Genomic DNA, 18,695 nt, shown 5'->3' on the forward strand with positions numbered 1-18,695 from the left:
ACATTTTAAAATACTTGAGATAATATAATTGCTTTGCAGATGGAACACGTACATGAATGAAAGATACTAGCAGGTGCCCTGCCAGGGTGGAATCTCATGCTATTGTATTTAATAGAAATATGCACACCGTAAACACGTTGAAATTTGCTAGAAGTGATAAAACAGGAGGTCTGAATAACTAATTTGTAACTCAGTTTAAAAATAATGAAATGTAACATGATATTTTATTAAATCATTTTCTGTTTTTCTCTTGCACTGAATAATAGCAGCTTTCTGTTTTAGAGAGTGAGACCACAGATTTCACCCATTCCTCTCAGTACATGATTGTGTTTGACAATACTAGACGTGATGTACTTTTTTTCCAGTATACATTTATTACATGTTTTATAAAAAATTCAATTAAAATGTGTTAAATTTGTGTTTTTAATTGGCCAAGTCCAGGACACTTCTGTAGAAGAAAATGTGAGGTGTTTCAAACTTACACAATGCTTGATGTTGGAAACTGATTCTAAATACAGAAGAGCAAAAACAGTATAGTAGATTAGAAACTGTTCTATACAATGAGTAGAAGTATGTATACTTCTATATGCATACATATGCTATGTTTGTATGTAGTAGATATATTTTTATACTACGTATGTTTATTTTATGGAAGTCTTACTTTCTGGCCATGTTCAGTGCAATATCTTGCCATCTCTGTGTCCCTTTATATTGTGTATTATATTGCAGGCTGAAACACCTTCCCTTCTTGCAATTTTTACTTTTTTTGCTTGATTTTTATAGTAGTGTTTGTAAAATATTAAAAAGAAGTGATATTCTGATCTCCTCTACTGTTTGTCCTGATTATTTCTGTGATGGTGTTACATGTTTAGAGCAATTGATGTAAGTGTTTAAAAGAGCTCATCTTTTCTCATATGAAGGTTTTGGACTTGCACACCTTTTACTAGTTTTAAAAGCACAGAAAAAGATTACTAAGAAAATCACTGTCAGTGGGTATACATTTCTTGGAAGTCTATACATCCAGAGCATAATTTAGGGTAAATCTTAAAAATGGAAACCCCTTTGCTTCAGGTTTATTCCCCAAGCTTCAGATTGTATCCTGGGCCGTACTGGATTCACAGTCCATGGAAAGAGAAAGACATAGCAAAGTGCAGGAGGGTTTCAGATCTGAGATAGGCTTTCTGAAAGTGTGGAAAGGTCTCCATGGCTTAATTTGCAGGTGAATCTCTGTAGAGTCAAGGGAGAGACAGGGTGAGATTTCATTTTATTCCTAGCCTTTGACAGAGGCAGTGCTTCCAGCTGAGCGCCCTGTTTCCCTTCTGCTTCAGCTCATAGGGCTCCTTGGTGAGCAGTACAAGCCTGTCAGAAATCCTACAGGGTTGGTTCTTTATCCCACAAGACTGGTTCTTTAGAGGAAAAAAAGAAAATGGGGGAAGAAAAAGCCTGGAAGACCTCGCAGTCTTGAGGAAGAGGCAGCTGCCATCTTCAGCTCCAACCCAACATGGCGTGTTGAGATGCCTGTTAAGTTACATAAATTTGCTTCAAAGACCAACTCTCAGGCACCTTCAAATCATTTAATTTTAATTTACTGTCTGGATTTCATTTTCAGTTTCCCTAGAGGGGCATAAGCTCCATAAAGGCTCTTCTTCAGCGAAAAAGTCTGGGGTGATGTTGTGTAAGACTTCTGGTTTTTCTTTCTAACTTTTTTTTTTATTATTTTTTTGTGTGTGTGTGTGAGGTTCTAATCTATGAATGGAGAAGTTGTGTATGCCATCACATCTTTGGTTTTGATTTAAGTGAGCTCTAGGCTTCCCAGGCAGTTCTTACACCTTTCTCTAAGAGTGCATTATTTTAAACTTACTCGTGGAGCAGTTTATTCCAATCCAGTATTTTATTATGATGAGAGGGCTGGAGGATCTTAGTTAAGAACCAGTTGGTGGCTTTATGTCATGGCTGGATTTCAGTGGTAAGTGCTAGAAGGGAAATAGAAAGAATATGTAATCATGCAGAAGAATTTCAGGTGATCACTTGAGAAGGTGATTTTCTAAATCACTCTACCAGGGATTTTGTTTCACGTTTTATTCCCAACTCACATTTCGTCAGGAATTATCTGACTTTCCTCTGTTGGTGAATTCACTTATGGTAACTCACTGTAATAGCTGCTGTACTTCTGTTACTGCTAATTCAGGTTCTATTTCCTCTAACAGCAGCAACTGAGTCCCCTGAGTAGAAAAGACCAGGAAGATCATCACTAGCCTGAATTCTAGTCTGAACTGCCTGCTTACTGACAATGTGCAACACAGGTACCTCAGCAAGAACTTCGAGACCTGCAGAGCTGTAGTAACTCACAGCTTGCTTGAACCGTATTTATCCTGCTGGAGTTATTTGGTGCTCCCTCATATGCCTGTGAGCTGCAAGGAAGCAACTCTCATGGCAGCAGTAACATACATTGTGTTCGTAGACTATGCTTCCAGGCATCAGCCTCTCATCTGGAAGGTAAAACACATTTATTTTCTCTGACACAGGAGGATTGCTTGGCTGGGCTTCAGGTGGAGTGTAAGATGTATTTCTCTATCATTTCAGACGCATTTGTTTTTCCTTTCTGAGAGGCTTTGGGCATGTGACCTGTTAGCACTAGTTTATGATTGTTTGTGAGTGTGCTGCACCATACAGCTCTACTGTAAAATGGACTCTACTGTAAAATGGACTGAAGTATGAAATGGAGTCTACTATAGGATGGATTCCCTGCTCATTTTTGGATAGTTAGAACTGCCCGAAATTACGGTGATTATATGACTGATCTTGTTTAGGATCACAGAACATAAGTTTCCTTGTGCAAGTGGAAGGGATTTATCTTTGTAGAGGGACAAAAATGAGAAAACATGCTGCTTTGTTTCAGACTGTCAGAGCAGAGGATGCCTTAATTTTCAAGCGTATATGTTTTATACTTTTCTACAGTATGTTTTTCTTAATTGTGTATTTTATTCAGAAATTATGCTTGTGTGCAGAGCTAATTTCACTTTTGTCCATGAGTGCTTAGAGAAAGGCTAAGAGAATGATTTTTGTCAGTAACTGGGTTTTATTCTGTATGAAACTTCATATCCCTTTTTCCCCCTTGTTGAAGACTTCTTTTTCAACAGTATAATCAACAGTGGTATAAAAATGTGCAATACAGTGTCATATTTTGGGCAGTCGTACTGGATTGAGCCGCCATTAATTGCTCTTGCTGAGCATATCGTGGCCCTTATTCTCTTTTCATACCTAAACTTTTCTTTGTGTGCAATAATTCCATCCAGAAAGAAATCTAATTACTAAGATAATTAACACCTTACCACCAAATGGAGTTCAGACATTTGTACCGTTTATGAATTTTTAAAATATGTAATTTCCTTTTAACTGAGTGACAACTGGTGTTATGAGAAAAAGAGCATATTTTATTGTATCTAGCTTGATTGGGCCTAATAATTCGTGTTGCTATAGAAACAACCAAACCTCTATAAAGGATGGTATTACTACTACCATTGGTAATAAATGCTTTGACTGCTTCTGATAGTGCCATTAAAATGGTTAAAATAACTTCATTATAATGGTTTTGTCAAATGTAATGAATGTTCTGTGCACGTTCTGAGAAATGGCAGCCGATGTTACTGATACTGATTTATGAAGCAATGTAATTTTTTTTTCCGTAAGCTAACTGTTATGCACAAAACATTTGTAATGTTTACAAAATCATGTTGCAGAACCTTTTATCTTGCACTGTGCCAGCCTTAGGAATCCTTTGGTGATTGAAGTAGTTTAACCAATAGTTTGGCAATTTTTTGCTATCCTGTGTAATATTGAGCTTGTTTCCCACTTACTGGACATCTTCAAGGTGTTAGTCCAGTAACTGTATTTTAAGAGTTCTGGTTTGACATTCAAATTCTGTGTTTAACTGAAATGTCAAAAAAATCCATGAGAATCCATGAACTAAGAAAGGGATTGAATTTAGTTTGTTTCTTTTGTGAGCATTTTTCGTAAGGCAAGAAAGAAGATGAAATGAGAAGATGAAGAATGAAAGAAGATTCCAACAAGACACTGTCTAACAAATTCCTGTGCAGTTCACTCTATGTGCTGGCACATGTGAGACGAGGCCAAGACATCTACTTTAGTATAAACTTGTTGCCACTACATATATGCAAATTATTTAGAATCATAGAATCACTCGGGTTGGAAAGAACCTTTAAGATCATCGAGTCCAACCGCAACCTAAGCCTACCCCCAACTCTAACAATCCTAAAGAGTTTCTAAACACATCCAGGGATGGTGACTCAACCACCTCCCTGGGCAGCCTATTGCAGTGCTTAACAGCCTTTTCTCTAAGAAGTGTTTCCTGATATCCAGCCTAAACTTACCCTGGTGCAACTTGAGGCCATTTCCCCTCATCCTGCCATCAGTGAGAAGAGACCAACCCCGCTCTTCTTTCAGGTGTTTGAAGAGAGCAATAATGTCTCCCCTCAGCCGCCTTTTCCCCACACTAAACAGCCCCACTTCCTTCACTCTCTCCTCATAGGGCTTTTTCTCCAAGCCCTTCACCAGCCTTGTTGCCCTTCTTTGGATCTGCTCCAGCACCTCAATGTCTTTTCTGTCCTGAGGTGCCCAAAAATGAACACAGCACTTGAGGCGAGGCCTCATCAGTGCCGAGTACAGAGGCAAGATGACTTTTTTAGACATGATCACCACACCATTCCTGATACAAGCCATTTTCTTTTGTTCTGCTAAGTTTAAATAGTCACAAAAGATATTTACCACCATTTACTGCTAAAAACGTTGAGTTGAATATAACTTTGCATCCTCTAATATTGCACCTAATCAAATTACTAAGAAAAATACTCTCCTCTTCGCCTCTCCAGGGTCTTTTATCAATAGATTCTCCTGTTGCAGTAGACCTCAGTGTTGCAGAAAGGTTCTTTTGGCTATGGCAATTCAAGTTTCTCTGCCCACTGTAAGCACAGCATTATTTTTTTTATGGTGATGCACTGTAATAAGGCACCTCTAAGAGAATAGGTCTCAGCTGTTTGCTTGCTACAGCCTGCCTGAGTACTGTAGAGGCATTTAGATTGGAAGGGATTTCTAGAAAGCATCTCATCTATTCCCCCTACTTGAAAGAAAACCTACTTTAAGTCAGATGCTACCAGTATCTGTGTGGGATACTTATTAGGAAAGGTAAATTATATTTTCTCGGCTTTATCGCTATTACTGTCCAGAAACCAACTCTTCTGGAACCACAGCCTTGTCTGTGTCAGTATGGAGTGCTGTTCATTTCTGCCTGTCAGCAGAAGAGGTTTGTCGTTATTCCCACTTTAGAAACAAACTGGCGGAGACACAAAACAATGCAGAGTTTTCCCAGCTTCTCATAAGACAGTGGTCATCCAGCTGGCTATCATCACATTCAGAAAACTGTGCTGATATCTCCAGGGTCCCATACAGTGCTCTGTAAATACCATGTAGTAATCTCTTGGTTGAAGAACTCATTTTTTCTGGGCCATGTGCTTAAGGGCTCTGCATCTTCAGTCTAAGCAGAATGGTTAGGAGCTGTTGAACTTGATGAATAGGATTGCTCAGTGGCTGTGAACTGAGGTGTGTTGTTTTCCTTTTAGCACAAAGAATAGTTGGCCTCCATGGAGTACTGAGTTAGAAATTAAATTGTGACCAAAAGATGTCTTGCTGATACTCGTAATTTCTAGGCTTCGTGAGATGCCAGCCCCCTTTTTCGGATATCCAGATCTCTTTTGAAAGCAGTGTGAAAAATTCTAGTGGCTCAGAAGTCTCGGAAGTTACACATCCTGTGGATTAAGTAATAGACCTTAAGGAATCTGTCATCACCTAGAATTTCTGATAAAGGAAGAGTTTGTCCAAGTGTTCTCACTCTTGTATCATGATACTGATCCGTTATTTGCTGCAGTGTCTGCCATATTGCTTGTGCTGTTTGCTGAGTACCAAATGTATTTTCCATCCCCAAGCAATCATTTTATGTATTTACTTATTTATTTCCCTAAAGATAATTTTAGGCTTCAATTTCTGTAGGTAAAGTTGAGGAGTTTTAAGTCCATGTATGCTAGCTTTTAGGTGAATAAGACTTGCACGTCCTAAGTTCAGTAATTCTTTCTACTTTCTTTACAGAGTGCCTGGGATAACAATTGCTACAGACATCATCTGTGGTTTTCCAGGAGAGACAGATGAAGATTTTCAAGAAACTATGAAACTTGTAGAACAGTATAAGTTTCCAAGCTTATTTATTAATCAATTTTACCCACGCCCAGGAACTCCTGCTGCAAAAATGCATCAAGTTCCAGCTGTGGTGGTAAGACACATTCTTTTCCTCCACTGTACACTGCATATTCAGATATTTTTAAATGCATAAAACATGTGCATGTAAATGTAGATTTTCTGCAAAACAGTGCTATAATTCAATTAAAGATTTATGTAAATACTTGAATTGCTTTTAGAGATTTGCTAGATCACTGGGTGCTTTGTCATGCATTAATTATTGTTTAGATTGCTAGGAAGAGTAAAATAGTGGTTATACTGAAGTCATGTCTTTTCTATCAAGTTTTGATTAAGTGCTAAGAATGGTAGCTAATTGCTTACGGTTTCTTTTTTCCCATTTTAAGACTTCTGTGACTCCAGCAGCCTTAAACCTGTTGTGAATAATTGTGCGAAGTTTTAACAATAGAGCAATAATATGTGATGCATTTGTCAGATATCAAATTCACACACAATAATTCCACACAACCACCTATATACAGTGTTATAAGTTATACTCTAAAATAGATATATCTAAGTAAAAATTTATACTCTATTTAAAAAATCAGTCTTCCCGATTTCCTGAAGAAATTTGCAGTTAGTCTTTCAGTTTTGAGATGTTTTTTTTTCTTTCTGCTTTTAGCTTAAAAGTGGATCCCTTCCTAATAACCCAGCATTTTCATCTCAGAGTCATATGTGGAAAGAAACTTGTCTTAGCATAGAAAGCAGGTGGCTAATGACTATATTTTGATTGATTAGAAATAGTTTTTTGTAAGTAATAATAGCAATCATATATGAATGTATTAATTGGATTTATTACTCTGCAAAATTTTATAACTTTTCTCCAAACAAATAAGTGTAGCCAGTACAGTAATTTAGATCATTATTGTTTCACTATTACTGGTATAAGTAACATTTGGTTTCCTATCAGTATAAGAATGGAAGTTGGCCAACAGTGTAAGTCTGTCTGAGTAAAAACTGTTTATTTCCATTTGCTTATCCTGGCACTCTAATAGGAAGTCAAGCCTACGTATCTGTACTTGTATTCCTCCACTTGTATGTCTGAAAGTGAAGAGTCTCTGCTTGCTCTCAGCATATTCCATGAATTCTGTAAGATGTCAGCTGCAGAAGACAGGAAATGAGAGTATATCTGGCCTCTGCAATTTATTATTTAGAAAAATACCTCTTGAGTGATGATTGCTCATTTATTGTAGTCAATCTCATAATAAAAAATACTGGGTTTTCAGACATAAACAGCTGTTGTTGAAATATTATACTTAGCGTAACAAACTGACACAATTGAATTATTTTTATTAGTTTAGAATGCTTTCTGTAAGGTCATAAAAATGAAAAATATGCAGAAATGTGATTTCTGGAAGTTAGGCAACTTAAAAACTGAACAATGCTTTGATTTATATTCTTCCATCCACTAGTCTGCAAGTGCTCTATTGTCAGAAGAGGTGCAAAGAGCTTAGGTTGTTTTGCCCACTTCTGTTTAACTGTGTGCCCTGGGAAGACGTAGTGTGAAGAGCTCATTTATCAAAAGAGTATTAGCTGTCCTGTGAGCAGGATGGTTACTTTGAAAATGGTCATTTTTACCCAATTTCACATTCTTCTTGTTTCTAGAGCGAGCTTATGGTTAAATTGATCAAGAACACTCAAAAAAAGATGAAACCTCTAATCCAGAGCTGGTGGAAGATCTGTGATTAATAATTTTTTTTTTCTCCTTTCTTCTGTAATTCTTTAAAAAGTCATATGAGATCATAGAAGCACTGAATGGCTCAGGTCGAAAGGAACCTTAAAGATCATCTAGCTCCAACCCCACTGCCATAGGTTCCCACCCACTCAGTCAGGCAATGGATCGGGTTGCCCATGGCCCCATCCAACCTGACCTTCATATCCTGTATTCTTCCATCTTTCTAGAAGAGGAGAGTAACCAATCCAAGAGAAAGAAAGGAGACTGTGCTGTCTTAAGCTTTGAATTTACAAAACCTCTGATAGAAGCTAATGGCCTCTCCTCCATTAGAAGGAATGTAGTGGCATTTTATTCCACGTCTACAGTAACTTATCCTGTATGTTGTTCTGCAAGTAGAAGAAGCCACCATGCATGCTATGCACACTTCATTCTTTTACAGTATATTATTCCTGTCATCATTCTGTTGTTTGTTGTTGTTGTTGTTGTTATTTAATTTAACTTCTTTTGTTTAGGGAAAGAAATAACGCATAAGTGATATTGAAATATTAGGTGCAAGTGTTTGAGTGCACATCTATGTAATGGATTATACCACCAGTCTAAATGTGTGAGCCAGTGCTTTTACAGGAAGTTCATAATAGTGTTCTCTGCACTGAAACTCTTGGTAGAATCTCATTCTTTGAAAATAATTTTATCTGTATTATTTAACTACAGATCAGAACCAGTGAATATATTATTTTATAGTTGTCATTCTTATATTTTTTCCTAAAGTCTGGGCTTATTTGCTTTTACTTTTTACTTTGCAGTATTTCTACAAGAGATTTGCTGCTATGTGCAAACTATTCCACTTCAGTGTAGTCCAGTTCTCTTAACTTTGGCTCAATTCAGCTTCAGTGCTTCTGCCCAGCTATCACAGCTGTATTAATAACATACTTGCCTTGTCAGTTCCTTTTAAGTTAGCTCTTTCCAGGAAGAATGTGTTTTAGGGACAGCTGGTGGAGTATTAAAGCATAGTAACATTTAGTGCTTTCAAATCTTTAGTGGATGGTTTTGCTAAAAGTTGTGAATACAATTGCTTTTCTGGATAAAAATCTCACTTGGACTTTATGGTAAGGCCAAATAGAAAAAAAATAAAATCAGTAGGTCTACATGGAATCTTTCCTTTGCAGAGATGATTTGTCTTTGGAAGCTTTACAGGCACTGATCTTCTAAAAGGGCAGATGACACTAATCCAGATGGACAAGTCTGCCACCACAAATTCAAAAAACACAGCTAAGGCTGCAAGCTTTTCTTGTTCCTCCTGGAAAAAAAGTGTCCATGGAGAAGGAGACATCTGTCTAAATGGTCTCAGCACTTCGTAACAGTCAGTTAGGCTATGCTTACTATAAATGCTGTCTTCGGTCTTGAGAAAAGTTAGAGCCCAGATAAGCAAAAGTGAGAATGCCTTTTATTTGTAAGCAATGGTGGGGATTTGCTGAGTCATGTGTATGAACAATCAAGTCAAGATTTGTTTGAAGCTTCAATGCTTTTACCCCCATTTTGTCCACTTACTGCTAAATACTTTGTTTCAGAAATGAGTCTCCTTGTTCATTATCTCCAGTGGGCTCTCTGTAGAACTGTTAAATAAGTCTAAAAAAGAGTAAACTAAAAAATGCTATTTTCTAGTTTGTTATTACTGTCTCTAACTACCGATAGTGTTTGTAGATAGGATCTGTGTTTTTTCACTTTCCTATTGCTTGTATTCGTAGAAGCAGTAGTGCTGATAGTTGTACACTTCAGATTACAGGTTCTGGTCAACTATTTATGCTAGTGAGCAATGTAAGGGAACAGGATTTAGAGGGGTCTGGTAGGGTTTTCTGTTTATCTGCTTGGCAAAAGATCTGACTGCTTTGATTCTAAATGTAAAAAAATTACTATTTCTTTCAAGCATCTGTAGTATTTTTTTTGCTCTGATTGTAATTTCTCTACACTTAATTTTTCAAGGTAGCTGTTATTTCTCTGGAGATTTGGAGGGGAAGAGTTCTCTCTCTATCCTTGAGATTTGGTCTGTCACCATTTCTGCTAGCATTAGGGGACGTTGTCATCTTATGATCAGCTTGATTTCTGTCACAGGGAAACAAAATGAAATAGCCATTTTGCAAATAGGTGTCACAGTGTGGAACAATTGAGTTCACCTCTGCTGAGAACCAGAGATGGCAGCTTTTTTGAGAGCAGTGATGTGACTGTAGCTCCATTATGCTGCCCTCAGTGACAGCGTGACTGGATTCCAACCTTTCTATAAGGATTTTCAGTAGGGTAAGCTTTTTTCCTTTAGATTTCAAACAAGTATTGTGATGTGCAGATAGAAGACACGTAGAAGAAGAAATGTATTCAGTTTCTTCACTACCTCTTTTTTTTCCTCTCTTTATAGGTATCATAAAATAATTACCTTGCTCCCAGCAGGAAAATTTAATATCAATCGCTTGCTAGGCCTCACCTTTAATTCCTCTGAAGATTGTCTCTTTGATTTTTTTTCGCTATATTTAGTTTTGTTAAGTACTGTGATTACTATTACTGAGATAAATAAGCTTCATATCCAAACTGCTTTGTGATACCAAAAATCACTTGCCTCAGAAACAGACGTAGGTACAGGATATTTTATAGTATATGGTAGGAGAGTTTGACATCTGAATCTCTGTACTACTTGCTTCCTCAGCAGCTCAGCAGCTCCCTTCTATTTATGGCTTGCTATTCTGCCTGAGTAAGGACTTTTACAGCAAGTTTAGGACCAGAGAGTTAAAGATGTGAAGGCTGGAGGGGGGAGGTAGACCGTGGGGAAAAAAAAATTAAATATGTGTGTGTGTGTGTATATATATATAAAATCCTTATTTTTCAGTGAACTGTTGAGTGAGGTATTCCAAGTTAACCTCTTCCAGCAAGTTTTGTGCTTGCTTTCTAGTAGTTTTATTTAGCCCATGTTTCCTTATGGTTTTTATGAGAATGATGTGAAGCGCTGTAGAAAGCCTTACGAACCATCAAGAGAGCTGTGCTTTCTCTTATGTAAAGAAATACTTATTCTCTGATGAAATTCGTTCTGATTGATACAGCTGCTGGTTACTGGGGGGAAATCTGTGTTTTCTTTGTTTTCCTTTCTGGATGCTTATAAGTAGTTTTGCATCCTTTCTCCATGTTTTTCCGATAGCTGACTGATCCATGAGAGCCTGGTTCTTTTTTTTTTCCCCATTACAATGATGGTAAAAATATTTCTTCTTTAAGACTCCTGTATCTTTAAATCTACTCCAGTGCTTAGCATTCACTGTGTAGCCAAAACTGGGGTTTTGTGTGATGAAGTGAAAGGAAGGTAATTACCTGTAAATAGTTTTTGTGATTCAAGCCACTGAACAGAATTTTACAGAAATATAAAAACAGTTTTATTTTTGAGCTGGATGCAATCCAAGTTCAAATTCCTTGAGTTCATTTGACCAGGTGCTGAATTGAAAATCTGGTTTTGTTGTGGGAGACAGTTGAGCTAGTGTGTCAGTTGGTAGGTACTGAGCAATTGCTTGTGCATCTCTTGTTATATGCCTACATATATATGTAAATTTGTATGTTTACATATATGTAAATATGTAAATTTGTCATAGCTATTGTCCTTTTTTTTTCTAACATAAATAGTTTAATCTCAACCCATGAGTTCTGTGGGGGTTTTTGCAATTCTTCCCCTATTCCACTTGAAGGAAGGGCGTAAGCAAACGAGTGTGTGGTGCTGGGCTGCTGTTGGGTGAAACCACAGCACAGATTTGACATGACTGCTAGGCTCAGTTTGTCAGTCCTCAAAAAACTTTGTATGCTATTTTTTCAATATCTAGCGTTCTTGTCTTTAGCCTGCTTTCTGTTATGCTGCCATCTATACCCATGGATACCTACAGAACAGATGCATACAGGGAAACGTGTATTTCTATTTTCTTTCCTTCTTTCCTCTTCAATGACTCATAAGTAAGCAGAAAAAACATGGAAATGTTAAGTGCTGCTTTCTGTCATTTGCACTTGAATTTTAGTTAGGTAATATCAGAAATCTTTTTATTTCAGTTAAGAATTATAGTACATTTATGAACCAGTCCGCTTGCTGTTGGAAACAGTGCAAGTGGCTGTAGGAATTAGTGAATGTTGTCCTTCTTTAGTCTATGGAAATGGATGTATGCATCAGAACATTAAAAAAAAAACAACTATTTGTTTTAAGAAAACAAAGAAATAAAAAAAAAACCCTTAGCTTTGGCAGTTCTGAAATTCCTCAGATGAGAGCATGGTTTCATTTTAATAATTCAGACTTAACACAGATAGCAAATTAATAGTCTTTCCAGGTCTGATATTAATTATGTCACTGAAATGGTTTAAGCTTTACTGCTTATTAGCTTTGCTGTGTAGCATAAATGTGTTCTGGTTGAGTGTATTAATTTTTGTATCTATCTGTAACTGGTATGTTAGACTCCAGGAAAAGAATTTACCTGTGACCTAAATCCAGTTAAAAATATGTTTCTAAAAAAAAAAATATATCACAGACTTATCAATATTATTATTATTATTATTTTTGTATCATGGAGGTGACTAAGCTTGTCCATAATTAATAAATCATGTCACATTTATGATGGTCTATAAAATCTGCAGTGGAAAGACACTGAAATGTCTTTAGGTGGGTTCTTGGTGGCCCTTTCCTGAACCCCATCTGTCTTTGATAATATAAGCATGCCCCTTCAGAGCCATCACAGTCAGTCGGGTTGCTGAGTGTTTTGGAACTTGGATCTTCCACTGCATTGGTATCTGCACCTGCAGTGAGCGAACTGAAAGTCCGTGTGGGGTTTGGAATTACTGTACACCTGGAAATAGGGTGAAGAACTGAATAACAGATTGGGATGAAGCAGGGAATGGAGACGTGGGGCAGTTTTTACGTGTCCAATCAATATGTGTGTCTGTAGGTATGCAAGCATTTGAGCATCCTTTACTGCTCTGTATTCCATACCACGCTGTATCTTATCAGCTAACATCATTCTGCCCTTCTTGTTGTTTCTGAGATGCTGGAAAGCTGGGTGCTTTCAAGGCAGCTGTTGTGCATGAAAGGACATGGATTTCTCACCACATTATGGAAAGAAAACAAATGTGCTGTAGATGGGTCAGTAGTCCTGGATTTACATATAAACCCATGTATATCCTAAGTATGATGTGTATGGAAGTATCATTTCATGACTAAAATACAGCTTGTGAATCATTCTGCTTTTTTTTTTCTTTTTTTTTTTTTGTAGAAGTGCAGTTCCAATTCACTTTATCCCTTGTGACCAATAACCTTTTTACTGATTCAATGTCAGTCTAATTCAAAATATGGCCGATACATCACGCCAAATTTCATCTGTGAGATCTTTTTGAGCTAAAGAATTTTCCTACATGAGTGGCACCCTTAGAATTTGCTCACCTTACAGAGATTGAGGTATAAGATCAAAATTTGAGTTTGAATTTCAGATACAGAAATCTACCAGAAGTGAAACACAGCATTAACTTAGTATATCCAGTGAAGACAGCTAAAATGTAAGGTCCCATGGGATAAGTTATCATGAAGGCCCTTTTTTGTAATAGATTTATTTGTGAAAGTCTTCTTTGTAATTTTTGTGTAGTTTATCCTCTGCCAGGGGGGAGATTTTGTTATGGAGAATGATAGGAAAAACAAATGTTAATCCTATGCTAAATTAAAGAACAAATATACTGGAAGGAAGAGGAATTCATTAAGATGTATAAAATATGCAAGACTGCAGAGTCTGTTACATGGCTGAAATTATGAGAGTTCAGGAGAAAATCACAGTGCCTGTAGCTTAATGGAAATTTGACCCTTCAAGAAATTATTTTCAAATAGGTTGGCACATAGTCTTAGGAAGATCTTATGCTGTTTTTTTGAAAACATTTGTATTTTTCATGAATAGGAATCTCTTCTTAAAATGCAAAACAGGCTAATCAGTGATGATTTGTGTTGCCATAATAATTTAATGTTTGTGGTTCATTTGTGGTTCATTTTCTAGATTAATATTTTTAGTAAAGGTGTGTGCAGTTATGTGTGTCTATTTTAAGAGTAATGCAGGTAGGTTAAGAGTCACTACTCCCGAAGTGATTTTGCCTGCTTCATTATAGATATAATCAGAAAGACAGTAAAATTGAGTTAGCCATAGGAAGTGGGAGCCTGTGGTGTATGGGGAAGGCAATAGGAGGCTTGCTTTCTCCCCACTGGGAGCAGCACTCTGTTGTGCAGTCAGGGCTCTGTGCCTTGCTAGCAAGTCACAACCAGGGGAAGAATTCTTCATCTCTGGCAGTGTGATGGTGGACACTCACCTCAGAGCTGAAACTGATGCCCCTACACAGAAATCCCCAGAGATGTCTGATGCATCTGCTCAGAACTAGCAAAAAAGATTTTGCTTGAAATGGTCAGTTGTGCAATGTAGTCAGTGACCTGCATGAAGGGGTAGAGGGCATCCTCAGCAAGTTTGCTGATGATACAAAGCTGGGAGGATTGGCAGACACGCCAGAAGGCTGTGCTGTCATTCAGCATGACCTGGACAGGCTGGAGGGCTGGTAGGAGAGGAACCGAGTGAGTTTCAACAAGGGCAAGTGCAGAGTTCTACAAGTGGGGAGGAATAGCCACATGCATCAGTACAGGTTGTAGGGGCTCTCCTGCTGAAAAACAGCTCTATGCAGAAGAGCTTGGATGTCCCTGTTGGACAGCAGGTTGGCCATGAGCCAGCAGCCTGGCCTTGTGGCCAAGAAGATGGTATACTTGAGTGCATTGAAAAGATACGACAGCAGGTTGAGGGAGGTAATCCTCCCCTTCTACCCTGCCCTGGTGAGGACTCAACTGGAGCACTGTGTCCAGTTTGGGGCTCCCCAGTTCAAGAAAGACAGGAAACTTCTAGAGAAAGTCCAGCAGAGCCCCACAGAGATGATTAGGGGCCTGGAGCATCTCCCGTATGATGAGAGGCTGAAAGACCTGGGACTGTTCAGCCTGGAGAAGAGAGGACTGAGAGGCAATCTTATCCATGCTTATAAATATCTATAGTATTGGAGTCCAGAGGGATGGGTCCAAGCTCTTTCTGTTGGTGCCCAGCAACAGGACAATGGACAGAAAGCACAAAATACAACTCAGGAAGTTCTATCTGATTGTATTACTTTCAGGATGGCAGAGCACTGGTACTAGCAGCGTAGAGGATATAGGTCTCCTTCTCTAGAGAGATTAAAAATCCACTTGGATGCTTTCCTGAGCAAGTTAATGTGCAGAACATGCTTTAGCAGGGTGTTTGGACTAGCTGATCTCCAGAGGTCCCGTCCAACCCCTACGATTCTGCGATTCTGTTATCATTCCTGCCCTTCCATACTTTGCAGAGCACAGACACAAAACCATAATGAACACTGGTTTTACCACAAAATCTGACCTGGTCACGGTATTTTTTTCAGGCTTACCCAAAGGCAGTGCATGGGATAACACAAGGTCAAAGGTTCATTAATTTCTGATCACTTCTTACAGTTGTTTTGCAGAACAAAAGGCAATCTGTAAACTTGTGTAACCTGGCAGTTTCAGTGACTTGGCGCTTTTCCATGTTGTGGTTTGGGTACAGAGATTTAAAAATTTATGGACTGAATCTCCCAGCAAGGCATTTAAGTATACCTCGGTTACAGTAGATGCTACATCTTTCTGTTATTTTGCCAAATTACTCTTTGGAGGTTTAAATTAGACCAGTTAGTGTCTTTTGATAGGATACTCCTAACTCAATTCTCCTATAAAATTCTGGGGATTGGAACTACCTAAGGCCCTGAATTACCGAGTGGGGGGGAGGATACAGTTTCATTGCTGTTCTGGACAAGTGCATTATTGAAGTTAAATTCCATGACACAAAGTGCATTGGGCACACACTGTTTCAGAAAAGACAGTTGCTATTTCCTTGCTTACTCTTGAAAAGAAGTGTCTGTTACACTGAGATACTGGGGAAGGTGACTTCCTTCTTCTGCAGTCTATCAAAGCATTTTTTGCCATGGTTCCTATAAAACACAGGACTCTGTAGACTACATTTACAAGAACACTGCCTGTATACAATATTTAATAGTAAAAAAACTGCCTATTTTACTTTATTCTCCCCAGTAGCATTTTGTAACTTAGCTCCCACTTTTTTTGTCTCTTGCTGTCTTTTTCAGTCTTGAACCATAAACTGGGATTCCACAAATAATAAAGTAAAAGAATTATTTATACAAAACTTTCAGTAGGTATGCAATTCATAGTACGGTTAAATTCTATTCTGGCTCACAAAGTTTGATGTGGTTTCATCTCTAAATTAGCTAATCCATTATATTCTATACAAGTAAGTGGTGTGGCTTTCTAGACTTGTTTGAAAAAAAAAGTCATTGCTATTGTGTGGTATTATGCTCTAGAGTATGAGATGCTTTATAAGGACTAAATCAAGTCAGGTTCTTGAGGCAAAATTATATTTTGTTTTAGTTCTTACAAATACTGTACGGAAGAGAGGGATTGTAAGAGATGGAATTAGAAGGAAAAAAAAAAAAAAGAGAGAATTTTGTTGGCAATATAGTTGAGGCTTACACCTTCAGTGAAACTGGTGGAATCTGCAGATCTGTGATATTTGACTAGAGTTATTGTGAACCTTGAAGGTGGTGAATGGACATACTAAAGCTGAATGTTGTTGAACTTCATTTCATATTGGGGAGTAATCTTGAAATTCTTTATTACTAGGTGAAAAACTGAGAGTATTAAATTGTTAGCTTCTCCTAAGTAATCTGTAATAAAAGTATTTGAGCAGTATTTGAATTCTCCTTCACACTAAACTTTATAGATCCGTGATGCTTGAAAGAAAGCAAGCAGTTTACAAGTTACATTAGTGCCATCTGCAAGGCAGGTAATTATGAACCAAATAAGGAAAGAACATCAACAGAAAAGTCTAATATACTTGTGTGAGTCCACGGTGTTTAGTATTCAGTAATTACTCCATTTCCCAGCTTATTTAATGAAGTATTTTCTTCTGTTTTTTATTTTATAGTTGCATTTTGAACACTGCCTGTCTTTTGAGAAGTGCTTGATTACTTGCATGTATTTCAGTAATAAGCTTGAAATAGTTCATTTACTGTAGCTATGCTTTACTTCAGGAAGGCCATCCATCGTGGCCTTGTGTAAAACATATGATTGTACAACATAAAACTCAGTCCTGCAAGTCCACTTTCATCTACTCTTTGTCAATCTTTTACATACTCTTCAGCTAACAATAAAAAGTGTGCATTGTATCTCCTGTATAATTTAACATTTTAAGAATGTATTGAAGCAGAGAAGTGAAAAAAATGTCTGCACGATCACATACTCTATTTTCAATGATCAGTATGAAAAGGATGTCGGCTTAGTAGTGAGTAGAGAGACATAGGGGTCAAGCTGCATCAAGGAAAGCCATGGGAGATGCTTATCAATAGGCTCAACTGAAAGGAAGACAGAAAGTTTGGTGTCTGGAATAGTGCCTAAGAGGCAGAGAAAGAAGAACCTTACCTCCTTGCTTTCCTGTCATATGTAGATGTGGAGAGGCCTGCTTTGACGCAGCTCTCGTGCTTTTCTCCTTCTGCAGGTGAGCAGGGAACCTTGCCTTTTCTCACGATTAATACTCTACGTTTAAGGATTTGAAGGGGTTACTGTTATAGCAGCTTAAGCCCAGTGCTTGTTTCTTTGTCTCTGAAAATGGTAAAAACACTTTTAAATGTTTTATATTTGTTGTGGTTTTTTTTTTATTAATAAATCCGAGTTGAGTGAACTCGGTGTTCTAGAAAGGCACAAATTATCACTGGTCAACCTCAGCTCTGTAATTAAAGCATCTTTGTCTTAATGTATCCAAAGTTCCTACAACCCAGTCAAGTACTGTTTAGATTTAGGTGAACTAAGCATGCAGGACATCCTGTGACTTTTCTAGGAGCGTTTTTCAGCAGCTCCATTGCATGTTGCTCTTTTTCATGGATTTTCAGCATTTCCTCAGTCAGGAACGCTTTATTTCATAACCAACATACCATACAAATGCAAAACTTCTACCTTCTGTGAGTGAGTGGTCTCCTAAATACAAAAATGGAAGATGATGGTGAATGTAACAGTGAAAGAGTGTAACAGTGGGCATCTTCATTATGCGTCATGGCCAACGGAGTACTGCAGTGGCACTGTAAATGGCAATTTGTCTAGTGTGTGAGGGTGAAGAATGAGGGTTTTCTGTCATAAATTTTTACTGGTATTTACTGAAGGTACTTCAGTGAAAGTATTCAAACTCACTTTGTAGGCAGTCAAAATGGAAATGAGAGAAGTAGCCTTCAGTAGCCTTTATTTTCTGAGTTCTGTTTTGGTGGTTTTTTGTTTCGTCTTCCTAGGAAGTTCAGTGGAGATCTCTAGATTCCTTGTTAAAATACTTCCTGCATGATTGTATATTAAATTAATTTTAAGTAACTTTTAAATAATCATTTTGATGACTCTTCAGTTTATTATGGCATTTCTCTAAATCTTTTTTATAGTATTGTAAGTACTGTTGCTGTGCCTAATTGTACAAGGACTGAAGTCATTGCAGGGTGGGAATGGAATTTGAGTTGTACTACTAGAGCCCTCTGTTTGAGTGTTTTTATTCCTTTGAAAATAAGATAGGTATTAATATGGATTAGAGGGCCAAGGTTCCTCTACTAAGAGCGA

At 37.7% G+C, this 18,695-nt stretch overlaps 1 protein-coding gene across 2 annotated transcripts in view; it reads left to right on the forward strand.

The window, feature by feature from the left end:
• CDKAL1 (CDK5 regulatory subunit associated protein 1 like 1) overlaps positions 1-18,695 on the forward strand; it is a 364,386-nt gene that overhangs the window by 259,300 nt on the left and 86,391 nt on the right. For both annotated transcript variants that reach the window (XM_052697955.1, XM_052697956.1), the window contains exon 12: positions 6,160-6,340. In XM_052697955.1, the coding sequence (XP_052553915.1) occupies positions 6,160-6,340 (181 nt within the window). The remainder of the gene's footprint in view (positions 1-6,159; positions 6,341-18,695) is intronic.

Source organism: Tympanuchus pallidicinctus, unplaced genomic scaffold (genome assembly GCF_026119805.1).
Source record: "Tympanuchus pallidicinctus isolate F22 unplaced genomic scaffold, pur_lepc_1.0 scaffold31, whole genome shotgun sequence".
NCBI classification, from domain to species: domain Eukaryota; kingdom Metazoa; phylum Chordata; class Aves; order Galliformes; family Phasianidae; genus Tympanuchus; species Tympanuchus pallidicinctus.